The sequence below is a fragment of the Jaculus jaculus genome, chromosome 1 (assembly GCF_020740685.1).
Source record: "Jaculus jaculus isolate mJacJac1 chromosome 1, mJacJac1.mat.Y.cur, whole genome shotgun sequence".
NCBI lineage: Eukaryota > Metazoa > Chordata > Mammalia > Rodentia > Dipodidae > Jaculus > Jaculus jaculus.
In genome coordinates this window covers 224,520,272-224,540,677 of record NC_059102.1, presented here as the reverse complement: position 1 = coordinate 224,540,677, position 20,406 = coordinate 224,520,272, and the positions used below count along the sequence as shown (strand labels likewise).

At 47.9% G+C, this 20,406-nt stretch overlaps 1 protein-coding gene across 1 annotated transcript in view; it reads left to right on the top strand.

The window, feature by feature from the left end:
* The window catches only part of Cotl1 (coactosin like F-actin binding protein 1), a 52,394-nt gene that overhangs the window by 29,046 nt on the left and 2,942 nt on the right, over positions 1–20,406 (top strand). Inside the window, exon 3 of the mRNA XM_004666037.2 lies at positions 40–197. Coding sequence (XP_004666094.1) covers positions 40–197 — 158 coding nt within the window. The remainder of the gene's footprint in view (positions 1–39; positions 198–20,406) is intronic.

Here is a 20,406-nt window from a genome sequence, read left to right as displayed (position 1 = left end):
GAGTGTCTCATGAACACTCATTCTCTGCTCTGTCCTCAGATGATGTCCGGTTGTTTGCCTTTGTGCGCTTTACCACCGGCGACGCCATGAGCAAGAGGTCCAAGTTCGCCCTCATCACGTGGATCGGTGAGAACGTCAGCGGGCTGCAGCGTGCCAAGACTGGCACGGACAAGACGCTGGTGAAGGAGGTGGTCCAGGTAGTGCCTTCTCCTGTGTTCCTTAGGGGCTGGGAGGCTGCTCGTCACCAAGGATCACCACCCCGCAGGGTCAGATAGCATGGGATAGACTCATGATATAGCTGTGTCTTGGAACAAGCTGTGGCTTTGGATCAGCAGAGCGGCTGGTAACATGTGTCAGGGGCCAGGGGGATGGCTCAGTGGATAAGGCTTGCCTTCAAGCATGGGGACCTGAGTTTGATCCCCAGAACCCACATAACAAATCCAGGCGTGGTGGTGCCCACCTGTAACCCAAGTTCCAGGAAGGTGGAGACGTGAGTGTACCCCGACTTCTTCCCCCAGCAAATATCAGACACTTATGGCACTGTTTGCATCAGGCTGACGTAAGTGACTGGGGAATTGTACTTAGGCCGCCAGGCTTTGCAAGCCAATGCCTCTAACCATTGAGTCATCCTCTAAGCCCCCTCCCCTCCCGCCAACTGCATTTTCTACTCCTGTTCTTCAAAAGGTTCATTTTCGGAAGCTGGGCATGGTGGCACACACCTGAAACCCTAGCAGTCAGAATTCTGAGGCAGAAAGCTGGTGAGGCCAGCCTGGGGCTAGAAGTTAGGAGGTTCACTGGGGTTCTCTGATCTCTGACTAAAAGCTGGACCTTGTCCATGGCTGGGGTTAAGGGTCAGACTCAGAGAGGGACTTGAGCTCAGAAACAGGAAGTCTGGAGTTTCTCCCTGAGTCAGCCTTTGGAAAAACAAACCAGATAAACTCCCCTTCCCCAGCCAGCAGCCAGCAGAGGCTGTGTGGTTCCAGGGTGACCGTGGCCCTGAGTGCGGGAATGTGCTGAGCGGACAGCATACCAGCTGTTTCACCGCACTGCACTGCTGTCTATTGCCAGCGGGGGCCTGGACAGCTCACCCGCCCCATTGTTCTGGTGCCTCCGCAGGCTGCTGGGGACAATGAAGTGGCCAGCAGTGGAGACTGCCAAGTGCTGGCTGGCCAATGTGCGTTAGAACCAGAGTCAATCACTGCAGATCAGGCCTGCCTTGCAAAATGCAAACTGCTCTAATTCACGGCCTCTTTCCATTTGTGTTAACTTATGACTGACTTTTGCTATACCGAGATGGAACCCAAGGGCCTCATACCTACTAAGTTATGTGCTATCATTGAGTCATACCCTCAGCCCCCATTTGTTCCTTTTTTGGAGGAGGGTTGTTCAAGGTAGTGAGTCACTCTAGCCCAGGCTGACCAGGAATTCCCTATGTAGTCTCAGGGTGGCCTTGAACTCACAGCGATCTTCCTACCTCTGCCTCCCGAGTGCTGGGATTAGGGCATGCGCCACCATGCCTGGCCATTTGTTCATTTTTGTTGTAACCTGAACGTCTGCAATGGAAACAGCTCTATGTTGGGCACAGGGCAGAGCCCACAGAGGGGCTGTGCCTTGCAAGCATGAAGACCTGAGTCCTCAGAACCCACATGAAATAAAGCCAAGGAGATGGCATGCACCTGTAGTCATGTAGCTTGCTGGCTAATCAGTTTAGCCTACTTGGTGAGTTTCAGGACAATGAGAGGCTCTGTCTCAAAAAAAAAAAAAAAAAGAAAAGAAAAAGAAAAAGGCCGGGCAAGGTGATGCACACCTTTAATCCCAGCACTCGGGAGGCAGAAGTAGGAGGATCACCGTGAGTTCAAGGCTACCCTGAGACGACAGAGTAAATTCCAGGTCAGCCTGAGCTAGAGTGAGACCCTACCTCGAAAAGACAAAAACCCCAAACAAACAAAAACAAAAGGTAGAAAGTCAGACCAAGGCTTCTGGAGTGTTTGGAGATGGTTGTTAAGGAGAATCTATTGCCTCTAAACCTGGAACAGACCTGCTGGAGTCCCAGGACCCTCCCATTATACCAGTGTGGTAGTAATGCTAGTGATGGTAGTTTATCAGATCCCTGACATGTGCCTGACATCTTTCCAGGGACTTTCTGTGAGTTGAGTCACCTAACTTTCTGAGGCCTTGTCACTGGTTTCCCCCTTTCACACCTAAGGGACATGCGTAAGATGCTTATAGCCTCCCCCAGCATCCTTCAACCCTGAGGGACTGTTTTGAGGTCGTGGCATGCCCACTCCTGCACACACATGACACACACATACACAAATATGTACTTTAAGTTTAAAAAAAATAAGCTGGGTGTGGTGGCGCACGCTTCTAATCCCAGCACTTGGCAGACAGAGGTAGGAGGATCACCATGAGTTTGAGGCCAGCCTGAGACTACAGAGTGAATCCCACTCAGGTCAGCCCGGCTAGAGTGAGACCCTACCTTGAAAAACAGACAAAACAATGCAAATTTGTAAGCAGAGAGAACAAGAGAGAAAGAATGAGAATGAGGGAGGGAATGGGTATGCTAGAGCTTTTTGCTACTGCAAACAAACTCCTGATGCATGCACCGCTTTGTGCATCTGGCACAATGAGAATGAAACCAAGGCCGTCAGGCTTTGCAAACAAGCACCTTTAACTGCTAAGCCATCGCTCCAGCCCTTAATTTTTTCTTTTTAAAGATGAGGTACAGGGGCTAGAGCGATGGTTTAGCAGTTAAGGCACTTGCCTGCAGAGCCAAAGGACCCAGGTTCAATTCCCCAGGACCCATGTAAAGCCAGATGCACAAGGTGGCACATGCGTCTGGAGTTGGTTTACAGTGGCTGGTGGTCCTGGTGCTTCCATTCTCTATCTGCCTCTCTCTCTATCTCTTTCCTCCCTTTCTCAAATAAATAAATAAAAATAAAATTATAAAAAAGATGAGGTACAGGACCAGTGCTTAGAGTATATGAAGATCCTATGATTTATTCATAACCGTCAGCTGGTATTTACTAACAGTGAATATCTTTGAGGATACGTGTTGTCAGTTTTAAAACAATCTGTTAAATTATTCTTTGGGGAAATTTCCCAAACAGGGGTATGGCTGGAAACAAAAATACTATGCAGCTGGGCATGGTGGCACACGCCTTTAATCCTAGCACTCAAGAGGCATAGGTAGGAGGGTCACCATGATTCAAGGCCAGCCTGAGAATACAGAGTGAATTCCGGGTCAGCCTGAGCTAGAGAGCAAGATCCTACCTTGAAAATCCAAAATAAATAAAATAAAGCTATGTAAAAACTTTTAAATTTAATTTTTATTTATTTTTTCTTATTAAAAAAATTTTTTTTGAGGTAGGTTTTCACTGTAGCTCAGGCTGACCTGGAATTAATTCTCTATGTAGTCTTGGGGTGGCCTCAAACTCAGGTGCTCCTACCTCTGCCTCCCCAGTGGTAAGATTAAAGGCATGTACTACCACGCATGACTCAATTTTTTAAAAATTTTTGTTCATTTATTTTGTGTATATGTTTGTGTGTGTAGGTGCATGTACTTGCATGCATGTATGTGGAGGCCAAAAGACAACTTCAGATACCCTCTACCTTTGCTTTTCTTTGCTTTTCTTTTCTTCTGGAGGGGAGAGGGGTTTCAAGGTAGGGTTCCACTTTAGTCCAGGCTGACCTAGAATTCACCATGTAGCCTCAGGGTGGCCTCAAACACTCAGCAATCCTCCTACCTCTGCCCCCCAGTGCTGGGATCAAAGGCATGCGCCACCACGCACAGCTGCACTCCACCTTTTCTTGAGGCTAGGCCTTTCATTGGTCTGGAGCTCACCAATTAGCTTAGACTGGCTTGCTGGTGAACTCCAGGGAAGCTCCTGTCTCTGTCTCCTCTGTGCTGGGATTACAAGTGTGTGCCACATTTTACATCTTACAGCCAGCATTGTACGTGGGTTCTGAGGATTGAACTCATGTCCTCATAGTTTAGCTATCTCCTTTATTATTTTGGGCTGGGTACACAGCTCTTTTTTGTTGTTGTTTGTTTGTTTTGGTTTTTCAAGGTTGAGTGTCATTCTAGCTCAGGCTGACCTGGAATTCCTTATGTAGTCTCCTTGAACCCACAATGATCCTCCTACCTCTGCCTCCGGAGTGATGGGATTAAAAGGTGTGCGCCACCACACCCAGCCACAGCTCTTTTTTTAAAATTATATGTTATTTTCACTTAGGGGGGTGGAGAGAATGGGAGCACCAGGAGCTCTAGCCACTGCTAACAAACTGCAAACACATGTGCTACCGTATGCCTCTGACTTGCATAGGTACTGGGGAGTTGAACCTAGGTCCTTAGGCTTTGCAGGCAAGTACCTGAACCACTAAGCCATCACTCTAGCCCAACATGCTCAATTTTGACTAAGCAGATGTTGACTGGACCTAGATTTGAACTCTGGCTTGTCAGATGACCACTGGGCAGGTGCTCCTTGGAGCTCTGGGTTAAGGATTCTGCAGTTAAGTCTGAGCTCATGGAAATGTGCCAATATTGATTTGTGATGTCTGTTGCGGATGCAGGAGCAATGTAGCGTACTATGGCCTTCCCTGACCTGGTGCTCAGGGACAGCTGTGCTCAGGGAGGCAGAACACTGATTCCAGACAGTCTCCCAGATGCTAAGAGTGGAGGCTGTGGCCGGTTTCCAGGCACGTGATGAACTACCCTGAGTTGGTGTGACCACACTTACAACGTTCTCTTGTGACACCTGCTTGCTCGCTGTTGTTAGATCTCTCTGCGCCACCTGTGCCCTTGTTTCTTCCCTTCCCGAATCAGTTGCGTCATTCCTCAGCAGAGAGGGTGATGGTTGTAGTCACCTTCACCTTGCTGGGACAGGACAGCAATACAGAGCAGCCAGTGGGAGGAAAGTTGTTTATTCTGCCGTATAGTCTAGAGAGGTCGCTTCATGACCACAGGGGAAAGATGGTAGGGAAGGCTGAACATCCCTGTCTCAGCAAGTGGACAACAGCAGCAGGAGAACGAGCTGAGCTCTGGCAAGGGGCAGCTGCTTTAGCACCCCAAAACCCACCACCACTAACACACCTCTTCTAGCAAGGCTCCACCTCCAAAATTGCCGCCAGCTGGAGGCCAAGCATTCAAAGCACATTAGCTTATGGGGGAGGGGGGCATCTGATTCAGACTCCCACAGTGACCAGGTGCCTTTGTTCCTGAATCTGTCAAATGGCCGTCAACCTCTCCATCTGAGGAGTCATGCCTTTAAGATCCTGCTCTTTTTGAGTTAATTATATTTTGCATGTTGGGTCTTAAGAACTTGGTCTTTCAGGCATTGAGTAGGTGTAGGCGAGGGGTGGGGAGCTGCCCGAGGAGGTCTGTGGGAGCCCTTTATGTGCCCAGGCTCCCACCAGGTGGCCCTTTGTCTGGAATAAAAGGCTGCTGGGTCCTGATGGCTTTTCTGGGCACTACAGGGCCTTTGGTTCAGAATTCATTTTCCCCACTGGGGGAAAGGTGCATGACTGCAGCCCCCGGGTGTCCTGCCCACCACCCCCAGCTCATGCATGTGGGAGAGATTCCACAGCCTACATGCCACAGTGGGGGTTAGGATGGGTGTGGTGAATCCACAGCCTTCACCTTGAACCATGTTATGATGCCAGCACTGGTTCTGTCCCTGGCATCCCCACGGGCCTCAGATTCTGGCATCCATAATGGAATGTAGTCCCTATGCTCTGTAAACTTAGGTGGGACCCCTAGATGGCAGATAGAGATTGGTCTTGGGGACCTTTCTATACAGCTCAGTTCTCTCAGGAAAAGAACACTGGCCCAGAGACATTGAGTGCCGCCTTCTCAGAGCCCTTGTTCCCTCCTGCTGTCAGGTCCTCAGGGAGCCATGGGCACCATAAGTCCCCAGGATATGGCAGTGTGATGCTCAGCAGTTGTGTCTACCCTGGCAGCCTTCTTCCTTCTTCTGCAGCTGCCCAAGGGCCTGGCTTTGGGTCTTGCAGTGGGATGGCCAACTTTCCTGCCAAGGTAGAAGCCAGCACCCTGGGTGCCTCAGTTACCCAAAATAATCCTGGGCTTTCCCTTTGTTAAGAAATGAACATGCTGGGCATGGTGGCTCACGCCTTTAATCCCAGCATTTGGGAGGCAGAGGTAGGAGTTGCCATGAGTTCAAAGCCACCCTGAGATGACAGAGTTAATTCCAGGTCAGCCTGGACCAGAGTGAGACCCTACCTCGAAAAACCAAAAAAAAAAAAAAAAAAAAAAGAAAAGAAAAGGAAAAAGAAATGAACATTGGGGAGGGGAGCAGCGAGGAAGCTTCCTGAACCTCCCCTCCAGATCCCCTGCAGTCTTGACATTGGAGACAAAGTCACTGTGGCTTAAAATGTCAGTCAAGAAACCGGGCTCGGTGGTGCATGCCTTTAATCCCAGCACTCAGGAGGCAGAGATAGGAGGATTGCCGTGAGTTCAACGCCACCCTGAGACTACATAAGGAATTCCAGTCAGCCTGGGCTAGAGTGAAACCCTACGTTGGAAAACCAAAAAAATAAAAATAAAAAAAAAAAAGGTCAGTCAAGGACCAGTCAGGACCTGCCCCATGGGCAAGCCCTTGGTGTGTCCCTAAGGCCCTTGCAACAGCCCCAGGACCGGAGTGCTGTTCTGTTTGCAAATGAGAAAAGACTCCTACAAGAAGAGGTTGGGTTCCCAAAGAGGTCTAGACTCCTGAAGGCATATAAGATAACTTTGGCCAAAACCCTCTCCCTGGGCTGGAGAGATGACTTAGCAGTTAAGCGCTTGCCTGTGAAGCCTAAGGACCCCGGTTGGAGGCTCGATTCCCCAGGACCCACGTTAGCCAGATGCACAAGGGGGCGCATGCATCTGGAGTTCGTTTGCAGTGGCTGGAGGCCCTGGCAGGCCCATTCTCTTCTCTTCTCTCTCTCTATCTGCCTCTTTCTCTCTCTGTCTGTCACTCTCAAATAAATAAATAAAAATAAACAAAAAAATTTGAAAATAAAATTTAAAAAAAAAACCCTCTCCCCCTCATGCTGTGCCACAAAAGCTTGGATTTAAACCAGGCAGTTGGGAGTCATTTTAAAAAGAGGCAGTTTATCAAGCATGGGTGTGGTGGTGCACACCTTTAATCCCAGCACTCACGAGGCTGAGGTAGGAGGATCACTGTGAGTTCAAGGCCAACATGAGACTACATAGTGAATTCCAGGTCAGCCTGGGCTAGAGTGAGACACTACCTCAAAAAACAACAAGAAGAAAAAGGCAGTTTAGGGCTGCAGAGATGGATAAGTGGTTAAAGCACTTGCCTGTGAAGCCTAAGGACTAATTTTTTTTTTTAAAGATTTTTAAAAATTTGTTTTATTTACTTGAGAGAAAGAGGGAGAGAATGGGTGTGCCAGTCCTCCAGAGGCAGAGGTAGGAAGATTGCCATGAGTTCGAGGCAACCCTGAGACTATAGGTCAGACTGAGCTAAAGTGAAACCCTACCTCAAAAAAACAAACAAAAAAATTAAAATTAAAAAGAGAATCAGCTTGGGCAGTCATCCCCTTTATGTGTGCCCTGATGGCAAGGGTCGCACAGGAGAATGTTGAACTTGGTCTATTGTTTGTCCCTTTACATTCCGCCTCTGATATGGCACTATGGCAAATCTTTGACTCGTGAAGAACATTGTCTAGGGTTTCTTTGTCTTCAGCTAAGGGGGCATACTGAGTCTGCAACAGAACTTTTTCTATTCCTAATATATCTACCACACACATTAATGATGCAAGGTCCTCTGGTAAAACCTAAGAGCAGGAGTATCAGGGATCCAGCAGTAGCAGAGATAAGGGTGGTTAGCCTCGGCGACCGACTAAGCATAGACTGAAACGAAGCATTAGTGGCTTGTCTCTGGAGTTCTCTTTCCTTGACGTTCTCTCTGACTAAAGCCAGTGTATTTCGAGTTATCCCTGACTGGTTGGCCTAAAAGAAACAAGTTTTGCCTAAAGCCATACATAGGCCCCTTTGTTTCATAAAAAGTAAGTCTAATCCTCTTCGATTCTGTTTCTGCTAAACAATCAACTTCTTGTTGCAGTCAGCTAATGGAACTTTTTAAGTGTCTTAAGTCCCGGTCTATTTGTTCACTAAGCAGTATGATTTTTGTCTCCTATCACCAGAGAGGCAGTGCCTCATGCAGTTGACCCCACAATTCCAGCCCCTACCAGTAAGGGCACAGGAATTGGAGCACCTCTTTTGACCCTTTTTGGCAGAGCAGTAAACATAGCCATGTGTTCCCTACCTGGTGTTCCATCATGTAAGCAGACCTGGGGCGTAACATGAGTTAGTCTACATAATTCTTCCTGATCTTCAAAAAATTCCAGACTTGGGCTGGAGAGATGGTTTAGCGGTTAAGCGCTCGCCTGTGAAGCCTAAGGACCCCGGTTCGAGGCTCGGTTCCCCAGGTCCCACGTTAGCCAGATGCACAAGGGGGCGCACGCGTCTGGAGTTCGTTTGCAGAGGCTGGAAGCCCTGGCGCGCCCATTCTCTCTCTCCCTCTATCTGTCTTTCTCTCTGTGTCTGTCGCTCTCAAATAAAAAAAATATATATATATTCCAGACTTGTACAAGGTGTGAGGCCAACTGTGCAGGCAAACCAGGTAGCGGGTGGACTTTTAAGAAGGGCATGTTCATTTTCTTCTGGCTTTATTTCCAGGGTCATTTCACAATATTGTTGAAAAAGGGAGAACTGCCGAGGATAGGTTGAGGACTTGAGACATAGTCCTCTTTCTCTAATGTCTCCTAGGGTTATTACCGGGTTAGGTCCTCCCCAAGAGCATTCTTTTTCCACCCTGGGATAATTGGTTTTCCTTTTCTGTAGTTCTCCTTCCCCTGTTGTACTGTTGGCACTCATTCCTACATAATAGGGAGGCTTTGGGTTTAAACAGAACCAACAGCCATTAGTTAAATTTGAGTTAGTTGCATTGACAATGGAGTACATTGTGTCTAGCAAAAAGGATGGGATCGGGTGACATCATTCCAGCAGGAGCGTAGGGAGAGTTGTTTTTATCATTGGTCTGAGGTTATTTCTTTTCCCAGAAGAGTAGGCTTGACTTCAGGTGGGTCCATGAATACCTCCCTGTTAGGTCCTATAGGCTGTCCTGGGGGAACTATCTTAACTCTTTGGATAGTAAACTTGGTGCCTGGGTCTCGCCCCTGTTGGTACTTTTGGATTCCCCAAGTTCTCCCTGTGTCCCATTGCCCACTGCGGAGGGTGATAGTTATTGGGTTGCAGTACCCAGGGGCCTCACAGCTATTGTTGGATTCTGTCTTAAGGGATGTGAAGGGGTCTCTGTCCACCCAGGGTGCGATGGCTTCACATCCCCAGCCTCCTCAGTGATACTGATTAAACCTGGCAGGATGATCCTGTCAGCAGAACAAGCATAGTATTCAGCTCCCCTTATGGCCTTTTCAAAGGTGGGGAGGGGTTCCAATGTGTTAAGTGGACTCCTCCAACTGCCCCGTGTCCCTATTCTCCCCGTGGGGGAAGCCCTCCTGCTCCCGAGCTCTCACAGCTTCCAAGTGTTGGCCATAATTGGCACAGGTCTAGTTTAAGTGTTGGGGGAGCAGTGAGGGTTCTCTCTGTCGACTTGGCCTTTAATTCCCCTGTCAGAGTATCCTTTAATTCCCATTCCCAGGTCCTAGGGAATGTAAGGGTTTTCCTGGCTGGTAAGCTTTAAATAGTGTAACAACAGTAAGTCTATGAAAAAGAGAGTCTTACCTTTAGTGGATCCTCCGGGTGTTACTGGACCCACCCTCTCTCGTCTTTCTTTAGTCCTTCCAAAGGGTCCTCAGGAGTTGTTGCCTTTTTTACTTGAGAGTGTGAATCCAGGTGCATATCACGTTCTCTTTCACAGCCATTGAAGTTGTCAAGATGCCCTGGTGGGGCCCCTTCCAGCAGGGGTCCAACGTCCCAGTATAGTGGCTCTTGATCCAAACTCTGCCTCTGGGCTGAAAGGGATGGGGGAAAACAAGGGGTGTCTGAAAAGTAGCCCTGACTGCAAGAACAATGGACTCCTGGACTCTTTGTAAGGCTTGGATAGAACGAAGAAGCCTTTCATTAGTAAAGTCAGTTATCTGTTCAAGACCTATCTGGGGCAGGATGGGAGGGGGTTTTCCATACATAATTTCAAATGGAGTCATCCCTTTTACATAAGGGGCACATCTGGCCCTTAATAGGGTGAAGGAAAGGTGTCCCACCTATCCTTCGCTGGTCTCTATGGTTAATATAGTTAGAGTCTCCTTTAAGGCCCAATTCATTCTTTCTGCCTGTGCTGAACTTTGGGGATGATAGGCGCAATGTAATTTCCAATTAATCCCCAGCATCCTAGTCAATTTCTTAGTGACTTTTGACACAAGGCAAGCCCATTATCTGATCCTATCCCGAGGGGCAACCCATAGCAGGGGATTATCACCTCTAACAGTTCCTTAGTCGCTATTTGGGCTGTCTCAGACTTGGTCAGGAAAGCTTCCACCCATCCTGAAAAGGTATCAATATAAACGAGCCAGGCGTGGTGGCGCATGCCTTTAGTCCCAGCACTTGAGAGGTAGAGGTAGGTGGGTTGCTTTGAGTTCGAGGCCACCCTGAGACTACATAGTGAGGTCCAGGTCAGCCTGGACTAGAGTGAGACCCTACCTCGCAAAAAAAAAAAAGGTATCGACATAAACAAGAAAATATTTATATCCATACTGACCTGGCTTTACCTCTGTGAATCCACTTCCCGTTATCTACCTGGCTCTGTTCCCTGCTGTCTCCTCCATTGGTGGTTCCGTACCAGAGAAGGCATTTGTCTGTTGGCAGGCCTGACAGAGAGTGGTGGTGTCCTTGATTACTGAGTCCATGTTATGGGAAGAAAACAGCTTTTTTTTTTTTTTTTTTTTGATTTTGTTTTTCCAGGTAGTGCAGGTAGTGTCTTGCTAGCCCAGGCTGACCCAGAACTCACTATGTACTCCCAAGGTGGCCTCGAACTCACGGCAATCCTCCTACCTCTGCTTCTCGAGTGCTGGGATTAAAGGTGTGCGCCACCATGCCTGGCTAGAAAAACTCTTTTCTTATTAGTTCAGATAACTTATCACTTTCCCAGTGAGTTTATTCATGTAGTTACTCAGTCAGTCTTCACCCTAGGGCTTGGTGCAACAGAACTTGTCCGTTCTCCAGTTGATACCATCCTTGTGCCGTCTGTTTCTTTGTCAGTGAGCAGTGTTCTCTGTGTGTTTGGCCATTCAGGAAGAGGGGGTGCTAGGAAAGTGACCAGACAAGCTGAAAGATGCTGAGAGGTCACACTCTTTGTTGTGAGGTCTGCCAATCTGTTTCCTCTTGCTTCTGAGGTCTCCCCTTTCTGATGGCTTGGACAGTGGATAATGGCCACTTTAGCAGGCACCCAAATGGCAGCCAATAAGTCCAGGATCTTATTTTTATTTTTATTTTTTTTAATTATTTTTATTTATTTATTTGACAGCAACAGACAAAAAGAGAAAGAGGGAGACAGAGAGAGAGAGAATGGGCACACCAGGGCCTCCAGTCACTGCAAACAAACTCCAGATGCGTGCGCCCCCTTGTACATCTGGCTAACGTTGATCCTGGGGAATTGAACCTCAAACAGGTGTCCTCAGGCTTCACAGGCAAGTGCTTAACCACTAAGCCATCTCTCCAGCCCCTTATTATTTTTAATGGCTTTACCTTCTGGGGTCAATAGTTGTCGCTTCCGGTAGATGGCCCCATGGACATGAGCCATTGCAAAAGCATAACGGCTGTCTGTGTAGATGTTTATTGTTTTGTCCTTTCCCGATATCAGAGCCTTGGTCAGGGCTATCAGTTCAGCCTTCTGAGCTGATGTACCCTTAGGCAGAGCCTCAGCCCACAGGGTCTCCTCCATGGTCACCACAGCTGCCCCTGCATACCTGATTCTATCCTGAACAAAGCTGCTGCCATCAGAATACCGCATCAGATCAGGGCCTGGCCAGGCCACATCTGTCAGGTCCGGGCGGAGTCCCTGGAAGGCAGAGGTGATCTCTAGGCAGTCATGCAGAGGAGCTGAAGCTCCATTGGTTTCTGGATGCAGAGTAGCTGGGTTCAGGGTCTTGGTCTGGCAAAATTATATCCTTGATTGATCTAAGAGCAAGCCCTGATAGTGGGTTATGACAGAGTTGGAGATCCATCAGTCTTGAGTGGGGGTACTTTTTAAAAGAGTCTCTATCACATGTGGGGCTGTAATTAATAAATTCTGGCCCAAGGTTGATTTGTCAGCGTCCTTGGTCAGAATAGCAATGGCTGCTGTGACCCATAGACAGGGGGACCATCTGGCAGCTACCAGGTCTAGCTTCTTAGACGTAGGCCCCTGGGCAGTGCCATGGCCCCAGTTTTTGGGTCAGGACTCCTGGCTGTCCCCCTTCTTTTCGTCCATGTACAGGTGAAAGGGTTTTGTTAGGTCTGGGAGTGCCAGGGTAAGGGCTGATGTCAGGGTCGACTTTAGTTCATGGAATGTTTGTTCCTCACTTTGGGTCCAATTAAAATCTTTTTCTTGCCCTCTTGTGGCCTTATATAGAGGCTTGGCCAATTTAGCAAACCTTGGGATCCAAGTTCTGTAACATCCCACAGTTCCAAGGAATTCATGGACTTGCCTCTTAGTTTGAGGCATGGGGGTTTGGGCGATGGCCTGAATCCTCGAGGCTGACAGCATTCTCTTACCTTCTTGGAGTTTGTATCCCAGCTAGGTTGTCTTGCGCACACACAGTTGAGCCTTCCTGGCTGATACACGATAGCCTAGATGTTGTAAGTTGTGCTGGAGACGCTCTGCAGCAGAGAGGCATTCGTCCTCCACTTTTGCAGCTAGGAGGAAGTTGTCCAAGTATGGTAGGAGAGTTGCTTCAGGCGTTTCCTTGGGAAAGGGCTACAGGTCTATGAAAAGCTCATCAAAGAGGGTGGGGGAATTTTTAAATCCCTGTGGAAGCCAAGTCCAGGTTAGTTGCCCACTAGTGCCTTGTTCTGGGTCTGTCCATTCAAAGGCAAAAATGGGTTGACTTCCCTTTGCCAACGGGATACTAAAGAAAGCATCCTTTAGGTCCAGCACCGTATATATTTGCCTTTCAGGTGGAATCATACTGAGCAAAGTGTAAAGGCTGTCTCGTAGGGCCTTGTGCCTTCTGGAAGGTAGCCACCATAACCTTAGCCATTTTCTTAGCCTGTCTGTCACTCTGAAAGAAGATTTCCCTCAAAACCTTCTATTTTCTGAATCTTCTTTCTAATATCCAGAGCAGACTGAGTTACAAAAGCAATGTTAATAGCTCGCCTATTCTCAGGGGCCTCAGGATCTATGGGGGACTATGTCCTATATGCTTCCTGCAGCCTTTCTAAGAAAGCAGCGGGGGACTCAGTGGGCCCTTGGGTCACTGTACTCACCTTAGACAGCTTTGTGGGGTGCCAGGCGGCTGCCTGGAGACCACCCATTGGAGTCCTGCGAAAGAGGTTAAGGGACGCCCTACCTTCATTGGTGTTGGGATCCCAGTCCAGTCATGTGGAAGGGAAAACCTTGATAGTATGAGGATTGTCTGTGGGACAGCCATCAGCCTCTAATACTAGTTTCTTTGCTTCCCTTCTGATTCTTTCACATTCCTTTGTGGTGAAAAGAGTCTGCAAGAGTTGATGACAGTCCTTGCATGTGGGCTGATGGGTATAAAAGACTGTCTTGAGAAGAGATACCAGATTCTGGGATTTTTCTGAAAAAGAGGGATTCTGCCAGGTATGGGGGTGCACGTCTTTAATCCCAGCACTCAGGAGGCAGAGGTAGGAGAATCCCTGTGAGTTTGAGGCCACCCTGAGACAACATAATGAATTTCAGGTCAGCCTGAGCTAGAGTGAGACCCTACTTCGAAAAAAAAAAAAAGAGGGATTCTGATTCTTCCAATTGCACAGGTCGCTGGTAGAAAAGGGAGTATAAACCATAAACATATGGAAGGCCACACACCGGTGTCGGATTTGCCATCAGGAGAGCCTGTCAATGCCCCGGCCAGTGGGGAGTTAAACAAGGACCCGAGGGGAAATTAACCTGGATGGGAGACAAGAGACACAAAGAAGGAGACCAAGTCTATATTCTGATCAAGGTCTCAGACTTATTCAGGCAAGCACAAGCTTATATACAGCAAATAAAACTTTCCAGACATTGCCTACGTGCCTAAAGTCTGCTCCACAAATGCCTCTGTGTCTGAAGACTGTTTGCCAAGGCCATAGGATAAGGTCTCTGTGCCAAGAGATCCAAAAACAGCTTCAGTTCTCATGGTCAAAGAGCAGCTACAGCTCCCAACATCTCCTCCCTTCTTTTATACAAAAGACGGGGAGAGCCGCTATTCAGCAGTGGGCTTTAACCAACTGGCGGAGTATTGACCTGACACCTTCCGTGGGCTGTCATTTTCTCGCCCCACAGTCTTGCCCCTTGTTACCTTTTGGGGAGGGGAGGCAGGGCCTATATGATCATATTAAGTGTGGTACCAACCTCCATGCAAGTCAGGTTTTTCTCTCAGGGAATTCAGAAGTGGTCAGAAAGGGACCTTCCCTTGCGGTGCTTTGCCTCGCACTCATGTTGGTGCCCATATCACACTCACTTTATTGTGAGCTGATATGTATAGGTCTGAATCCTATGCAGCTCCTAAAGGAGGGGAGTCAAGGACGTATTCTATAATGAATAACTTGGATCTCTGCACAAATATTCACAATAGACTTCATTAGACACTTGAAGAAAATAGGCAATAGGCATAAGAGAAGCAGAAAGCAAACTCCCACAGCTGCAAAGCTGCCTATCCAGGAACTTAGAAAGTCCCAACCAGGCAACATAGACTTAATTGCAGCAAGTAAATCATTAGCAGCCTTAGTGGCCTCAAAATCAAGATGACTGTTCTGAATAGCTAAAATTTTTCCAAGGCTTTGAAGATTTAACAGGAATCATAACAAATGCAGGTTGTTTGACAATTATTACAGTTCCAGAATCATGAAAAATACAATTGGACAGACTACAATTATCACAGATAACATTAAACATTTCCTCAGACCTGTGATACCAGGTAATTATATTCCCTAACATCAGGGCATAAGGTGGTGTAACACAGGCCATAACAGTTCCCTTTGGAAGGCTATTTGAATCATTGCTGTCACATGTAACCTTGATACCTCCCATAGCAGCAGCAATTTTCCACACATAAGTTTGCTGATGTCCATTGTCTAACCACCACAATCCTGAGGACAGTGTAGTAGCCTAATCATTAACCCATTCAGTTTTACTCTCTATAGAGCCTGCTGATCCTGACCAATCCTTAACATATCTAGTAGATCCAGAAACATTATACCTGATAAATTTTTTCCCTTGAAATGTGGATCCCGGATGAGCCCCCATACATTATGGGGTCCAGTGTTACACAAGTAAGACCACTGACTCACGGAATACAAGGCAAATTTTCATTGAGCCAGGGCTGATGCATCAGGACTGAATCCAATCCCTGAGATCGGGATCTCTGAGTGCAGCCCTGAAATGCTCCAGGAGTCAGCTTTTATTGTAGAAAACCACATGTTAGTTACAAAAGCAAGACAAAAGCAAAACCACAAAGATAGTTTTAAACAAGAGTCATGGTACATTGCATCGGGGCCATTTTATACAGTGTAGACAGCAGGAAGCACATGTGTACAAGTAAGGCTAAGTTTCTTATCTGTCAAGAGAATCAGCTTGGGTAATCATCCCCATTGTGTATGCCCTGAAAGCAAGGGTTACACTGGAGAATGTTTAACTTGGTCTGTTGTTTGTCCCTGGTGGACAGCATACCTGAGGAAGACATCCAAGGTTGTCCTCTGGCCTCCCCACCCCCCCACTTTTTTTTCATGGACTAAATATTATTCATCCAAATATGCTGAAAAAGAAAAGTGTTCCACTGTGGTGAAAAGGGAAGGTTCCTGTCCTGACCGTCATGGAATACACTGTCCCTGGACAAAACAAGGATGGTCTTTCTAGTGCCACAGATGGCCCCTTATGCTTCGGACTCTGTCAGGTTGTTTGGGCTGCCCTGGGCTGCTGACGTGAAGATGGTGGGTTGAGCAATGAGCTGCCTAGAGCAGCCCCCCTTGGACGAGAGGAGTAGAGAGGACAGACCTGATGTGAGTACTTGCCCCACAGCTCCTGCCTGGCATTCCTGTGTGCTGTGAGCTGAGTTTCTCGCCCTCTCTGGGTTTTATTTATTTATTTATTTATTTTTGCTTTTTCAAGGTAGGGTCTTGCTCTAGCCCAAGCTGACCTGGAATTCACTATGTAGTTTCAGGGTAGCCTCAAACTCACAGTGATCCTTCGACCTCTGCCTCTCAAGTGCTGTTATTAAGGGAATGTGCCACCATGCCCAGCACACTCTCTGGTTGCTTTCTGGTCATCTGTCAAATGTGGAGGTGACAGACAGGGCTAAGTGAGTTCTTTTTTCTTCAGTTCTATCTTCCCTCCCCAAGTATTGCTTTGTACTTTTCAAATTCCCTCGTGAGCACCTGAGAAACCATCACCCAGAAGTCTGGGGGATGATCCCAGCCTCTGACCCTTCCTTGGGACCCTCCCCTTCCACACCTGGCCACCCTTGGGCTGGTCAGCTGTAGAGTTCTGTGATAGGCAAGTCTCTAGCCTGGTGCTCCTCTGCTTCTAGACTGCACATGTTATTTCCCAACCTAGCCATTCCCAGCTGCCTGCTGCTCCCTTGCACTGGTTTGCACTCCTGTGGTGTACCTGTGACATACCCCATAGCCAAACTGAGTATCAGGGAATGACTCTATAGGGGCCTGTGGATCATGTGGCATATTAATTAAAGGCTGAGATGGCCACACATGGCTATGTTGGGTTAGATACTGTTATGCTTTTACCTGCTCCTCTTACTATTCCAGTGTGGCCTCAGGGACCACCCATCTCTTCATCTGGTAAACATTTTGTTCAGCCCTGCCTGTTCTCATGGCCATTGGGTGGCTGTGTGAGGAGCCATGAGTGTGCTGGGAGGTGGCCTGTTCGCAGATAACCTCATGGTGATTTTCACCCATGGGCACAGCCAGCAGCTCTCACCACTCCTGGTCTCAGTGTCGAGTGTCAAGTCTCTGGGCCAGGCTTCCTCTGCCCAGTGATGTCGCTTGGTTTCTGCACTTTTTGCAAATGTACCATTAAGGCTACTCACCAGCAGTACCTGCAACCCCCCTACATGCCTAAAGCTGATTGCTCAGCAAGTCTGCTACCAGGAACAGAGGTGGAGGGTGTTCAAGTTGGTGTTTACATTTTTAAAAATATTCACTTATTTTTATTTGAGAGAGAGAGAGAGAATGGGCAAGCCAGTACCTTATCAGCCACCACAGACAAACTCCAGATACATGTACCACCTTGTGTATCTGACTTTATGTGGGTACTGGGGAAATCGAACCTGGGTCCTTGGGCTTTACAGGCAAGCACCTTAATCACTAAGCCATGTCCCCATCTCTTAATTTTTTTTTTTTTTTTGTTTATTTGAGAGAGAGAGAGAATATGTGTGTGCCAGGGCCACTCACCACTGTAAGTGAACTCCAGACACATACGCCACTTTGTGTCTGGCTTTACATGGGTATTGGGAAGTTGAACCTACACTGTCAGACTGTGCAATCAAACACCCGTAACAGTTCTGCCATCTCCCCAGCCCCTCAAGTTGTTTTTAAAAATACTTTTATTTGGCTGGAGAGATGGCGTACCAGTTAAGGCGCTTGCCTGCAAAGCCAAAGGATCCAGGTTCAATTCCCCAGGACCCATGTAAGCCAGATGAACAAAGTGGTGCATGTGTCTGGAGTTTATTTACAGCAGCTGGAGGACTTGGCATGTCCATTCTTTCTCTATCTGCCTTTCTCCCTCTCTCTCTGTCTCTCATAAATAAATAAAATTTAAAAATACTTTTATTTGTTTATTATTTATTTGGGAGGAGAAAGCAGAGGAGAGAAATATGCTTGCCAGGATCTCTTGCCACTGAAGCTGAACTCCAGACACATGTGCCACTCTGTGCATCTGGCTTTTACATGGTTACTGGGAAATTCAACTCAGGCCCTCAGGCCTTGCAAGCAAGTGCGCATAATAGCTAAGCCATCTCCCCAACCCCTGAAGTTGGCTTCAAGTCCTTTTTTTTAAAAAAAAAATGTTTTATTTATTTATTTGAGAGAGAGAGAGAGGCAGATATAGAGAGAATAGACATGCCAGGGCCTCCAGCCACTGCAAACGAACTCTAGATGCATGTGCCCCCATATGCATCTGGCTTACATGGGTACTGGGGAATTGAACCTGGGTCTGTCAGCTTCACAGGCAAACACCTTAACTGCTAAGCCATTTCTCCAGCCCAAGTCATGGTTGTTGTTTTTATTTTTTGGGGGGGGGGTTGTTCAAGGTAGGATTTCACTGTAGTCCAGGCTAACCTGGAATTCACTGTGTAGTGTCAGGGTGGCCTTGACCTTATGGTGATCCTCCTACCTCTACCTCCCAAGTGCTGGGATTAAAGGTGTGTGCCACCACGCCCAGCTCCAAGTCATGTTTTTAAAAAATATTTTATTTATTTATTTAAGAGAGAAAGAGGCAAACAAAGAGAATGGGTGCACCAGGGCCTCTAGCCACTACAAACTCCAAACGCATGCACTACCTTGAGCATCTGGCTTACATGGGTACTGGGAATTGAAACAGGGTCCTTAGACCTCACAGGCAAGCACCTTAACTGCTAAGCCATCCCGCCAGCTCCAAATCAGTCATTTTGTAGAATCTGTACCCGAGAGGATTTGGAGCCTGGAGGCCTTCAGGGTTGTCTGAGATATGTCAAGTAGCACCTGCTAGCTCCTCCCCATGGGGGTCCTCAGGAAGGAGCAGATGCCACCCCTAGTTAGGGTGAGGACAGCCACTATCACTTGGGCATTCACATGGCCCTACTGTCCACAAGGTGATAGGTGGGCGTCCATGGTAGGGTCGGTTGAGTGGAGATGGGGCCACCTTGTTTGGAGGGGTCAGGAGTAACTCCCAAGCACTAAGGATGCACAGGGGGTGGCTAAATCCTAGGAGGAGTGAAGGGAGGTTGGAGGACTGGTAAGTGGACCCAGGTGTTAGGATGGAAAGCTGAGGGATGGGGTATTGCTCCTGGAGCCTCAATTTCCCCTCCTGTGGGCTAAGGGGTGAGAGGAGATGACCTCTCATGGCCTTCTTGCTACAGTCAGTGCTGTGGGGAGATAGGAGGATGCTGAAGAGCATGCCCTTGCTGCCATCTATCCACACCTCTGCACTCACGTTCTGGGCAGCAGGCGCTTATAGTGGATTGTGCCAAATGGCAGAGCCATGGCCAGGCCTCTTGTTCAAGGGTTGAGGGCAGTGGGGCCAGATGCATCAGCCCCAGCTGGGCTAACCTGTGAATGAGGTAGCGAGTCAGAAAATCTGGGGTCTGGTTTCATGGGACCCCACCAGCTATTGTAGCTTTGGGAATGTATAAAGGCCTGTCTTGGTCATCAGAAAAGGAAAATATTGCAGGGTGAGGCAGGTGGGACTCAAACTCTGCTGTTCCCCTGAGATCTTTGGGACATGTGACCTGCATCCTTGGGGTTTTCCACAATAATGGGTTCCCTGGAGGACTTGTGTTGGCCTCTGTAGACAGTGACAATAAAAACATGTCCTCAGCAAAATCCCCTTGCATTCTGTCTTCTGTGGGCATCAAGGGAAGAGGACGCCTGCTGGGGCTAATTCAAAAGGGTGTCACGTGCATGGTGACTTACCCACCATGTTGGAGTCACTTTGTTTTCCTTCAGAGGGAACGTGGCTCCTTGGTCACACACCTCTGTGTAACTTAGAAGTAGTTATATACTGGTTTTTGTTGTTGTTGTTGTTGTTTGTTTTGTTTTAAACATGTCTCTAAGTTTGGGGCTGCTTTTGTTTTATAGTTTGAGAGCACGTGTGCATGCGTGTGTGCACGCGCATATCATAGCACATGTGTGGAGGTTAGAGGATAACTTTTGGGTGTCGATCCTTACCTTTCATCTTAAGGCAAGGTCTCTCTCTCTCTCTCTTTTTTATTTGCAAGGAGAGAGAGAGAGAGCATGCAAGGGCCTCTAGCCACTGCAGACGAATTCCAGACACATATGCCACTTGTGCATCTGGCTTTACGTGGGTATTGGAGAATCAAACCCAGACCATCAGGTTTTGCAAGCAAGTTCCTTATCCACTGAGCCATCTTTCCAGCCTGAGACAGAGTCTCTGTCTTGTTCCCAACTGTGAGCCCACGAGCTTCAGGGTTCTGCTGTGTGTGCCTCTCTTGTCGCTGGAGGTATGCTGGGATTAGATAAAGGTACTTTACCCTTGAGTCATCTTCCTAGCACAG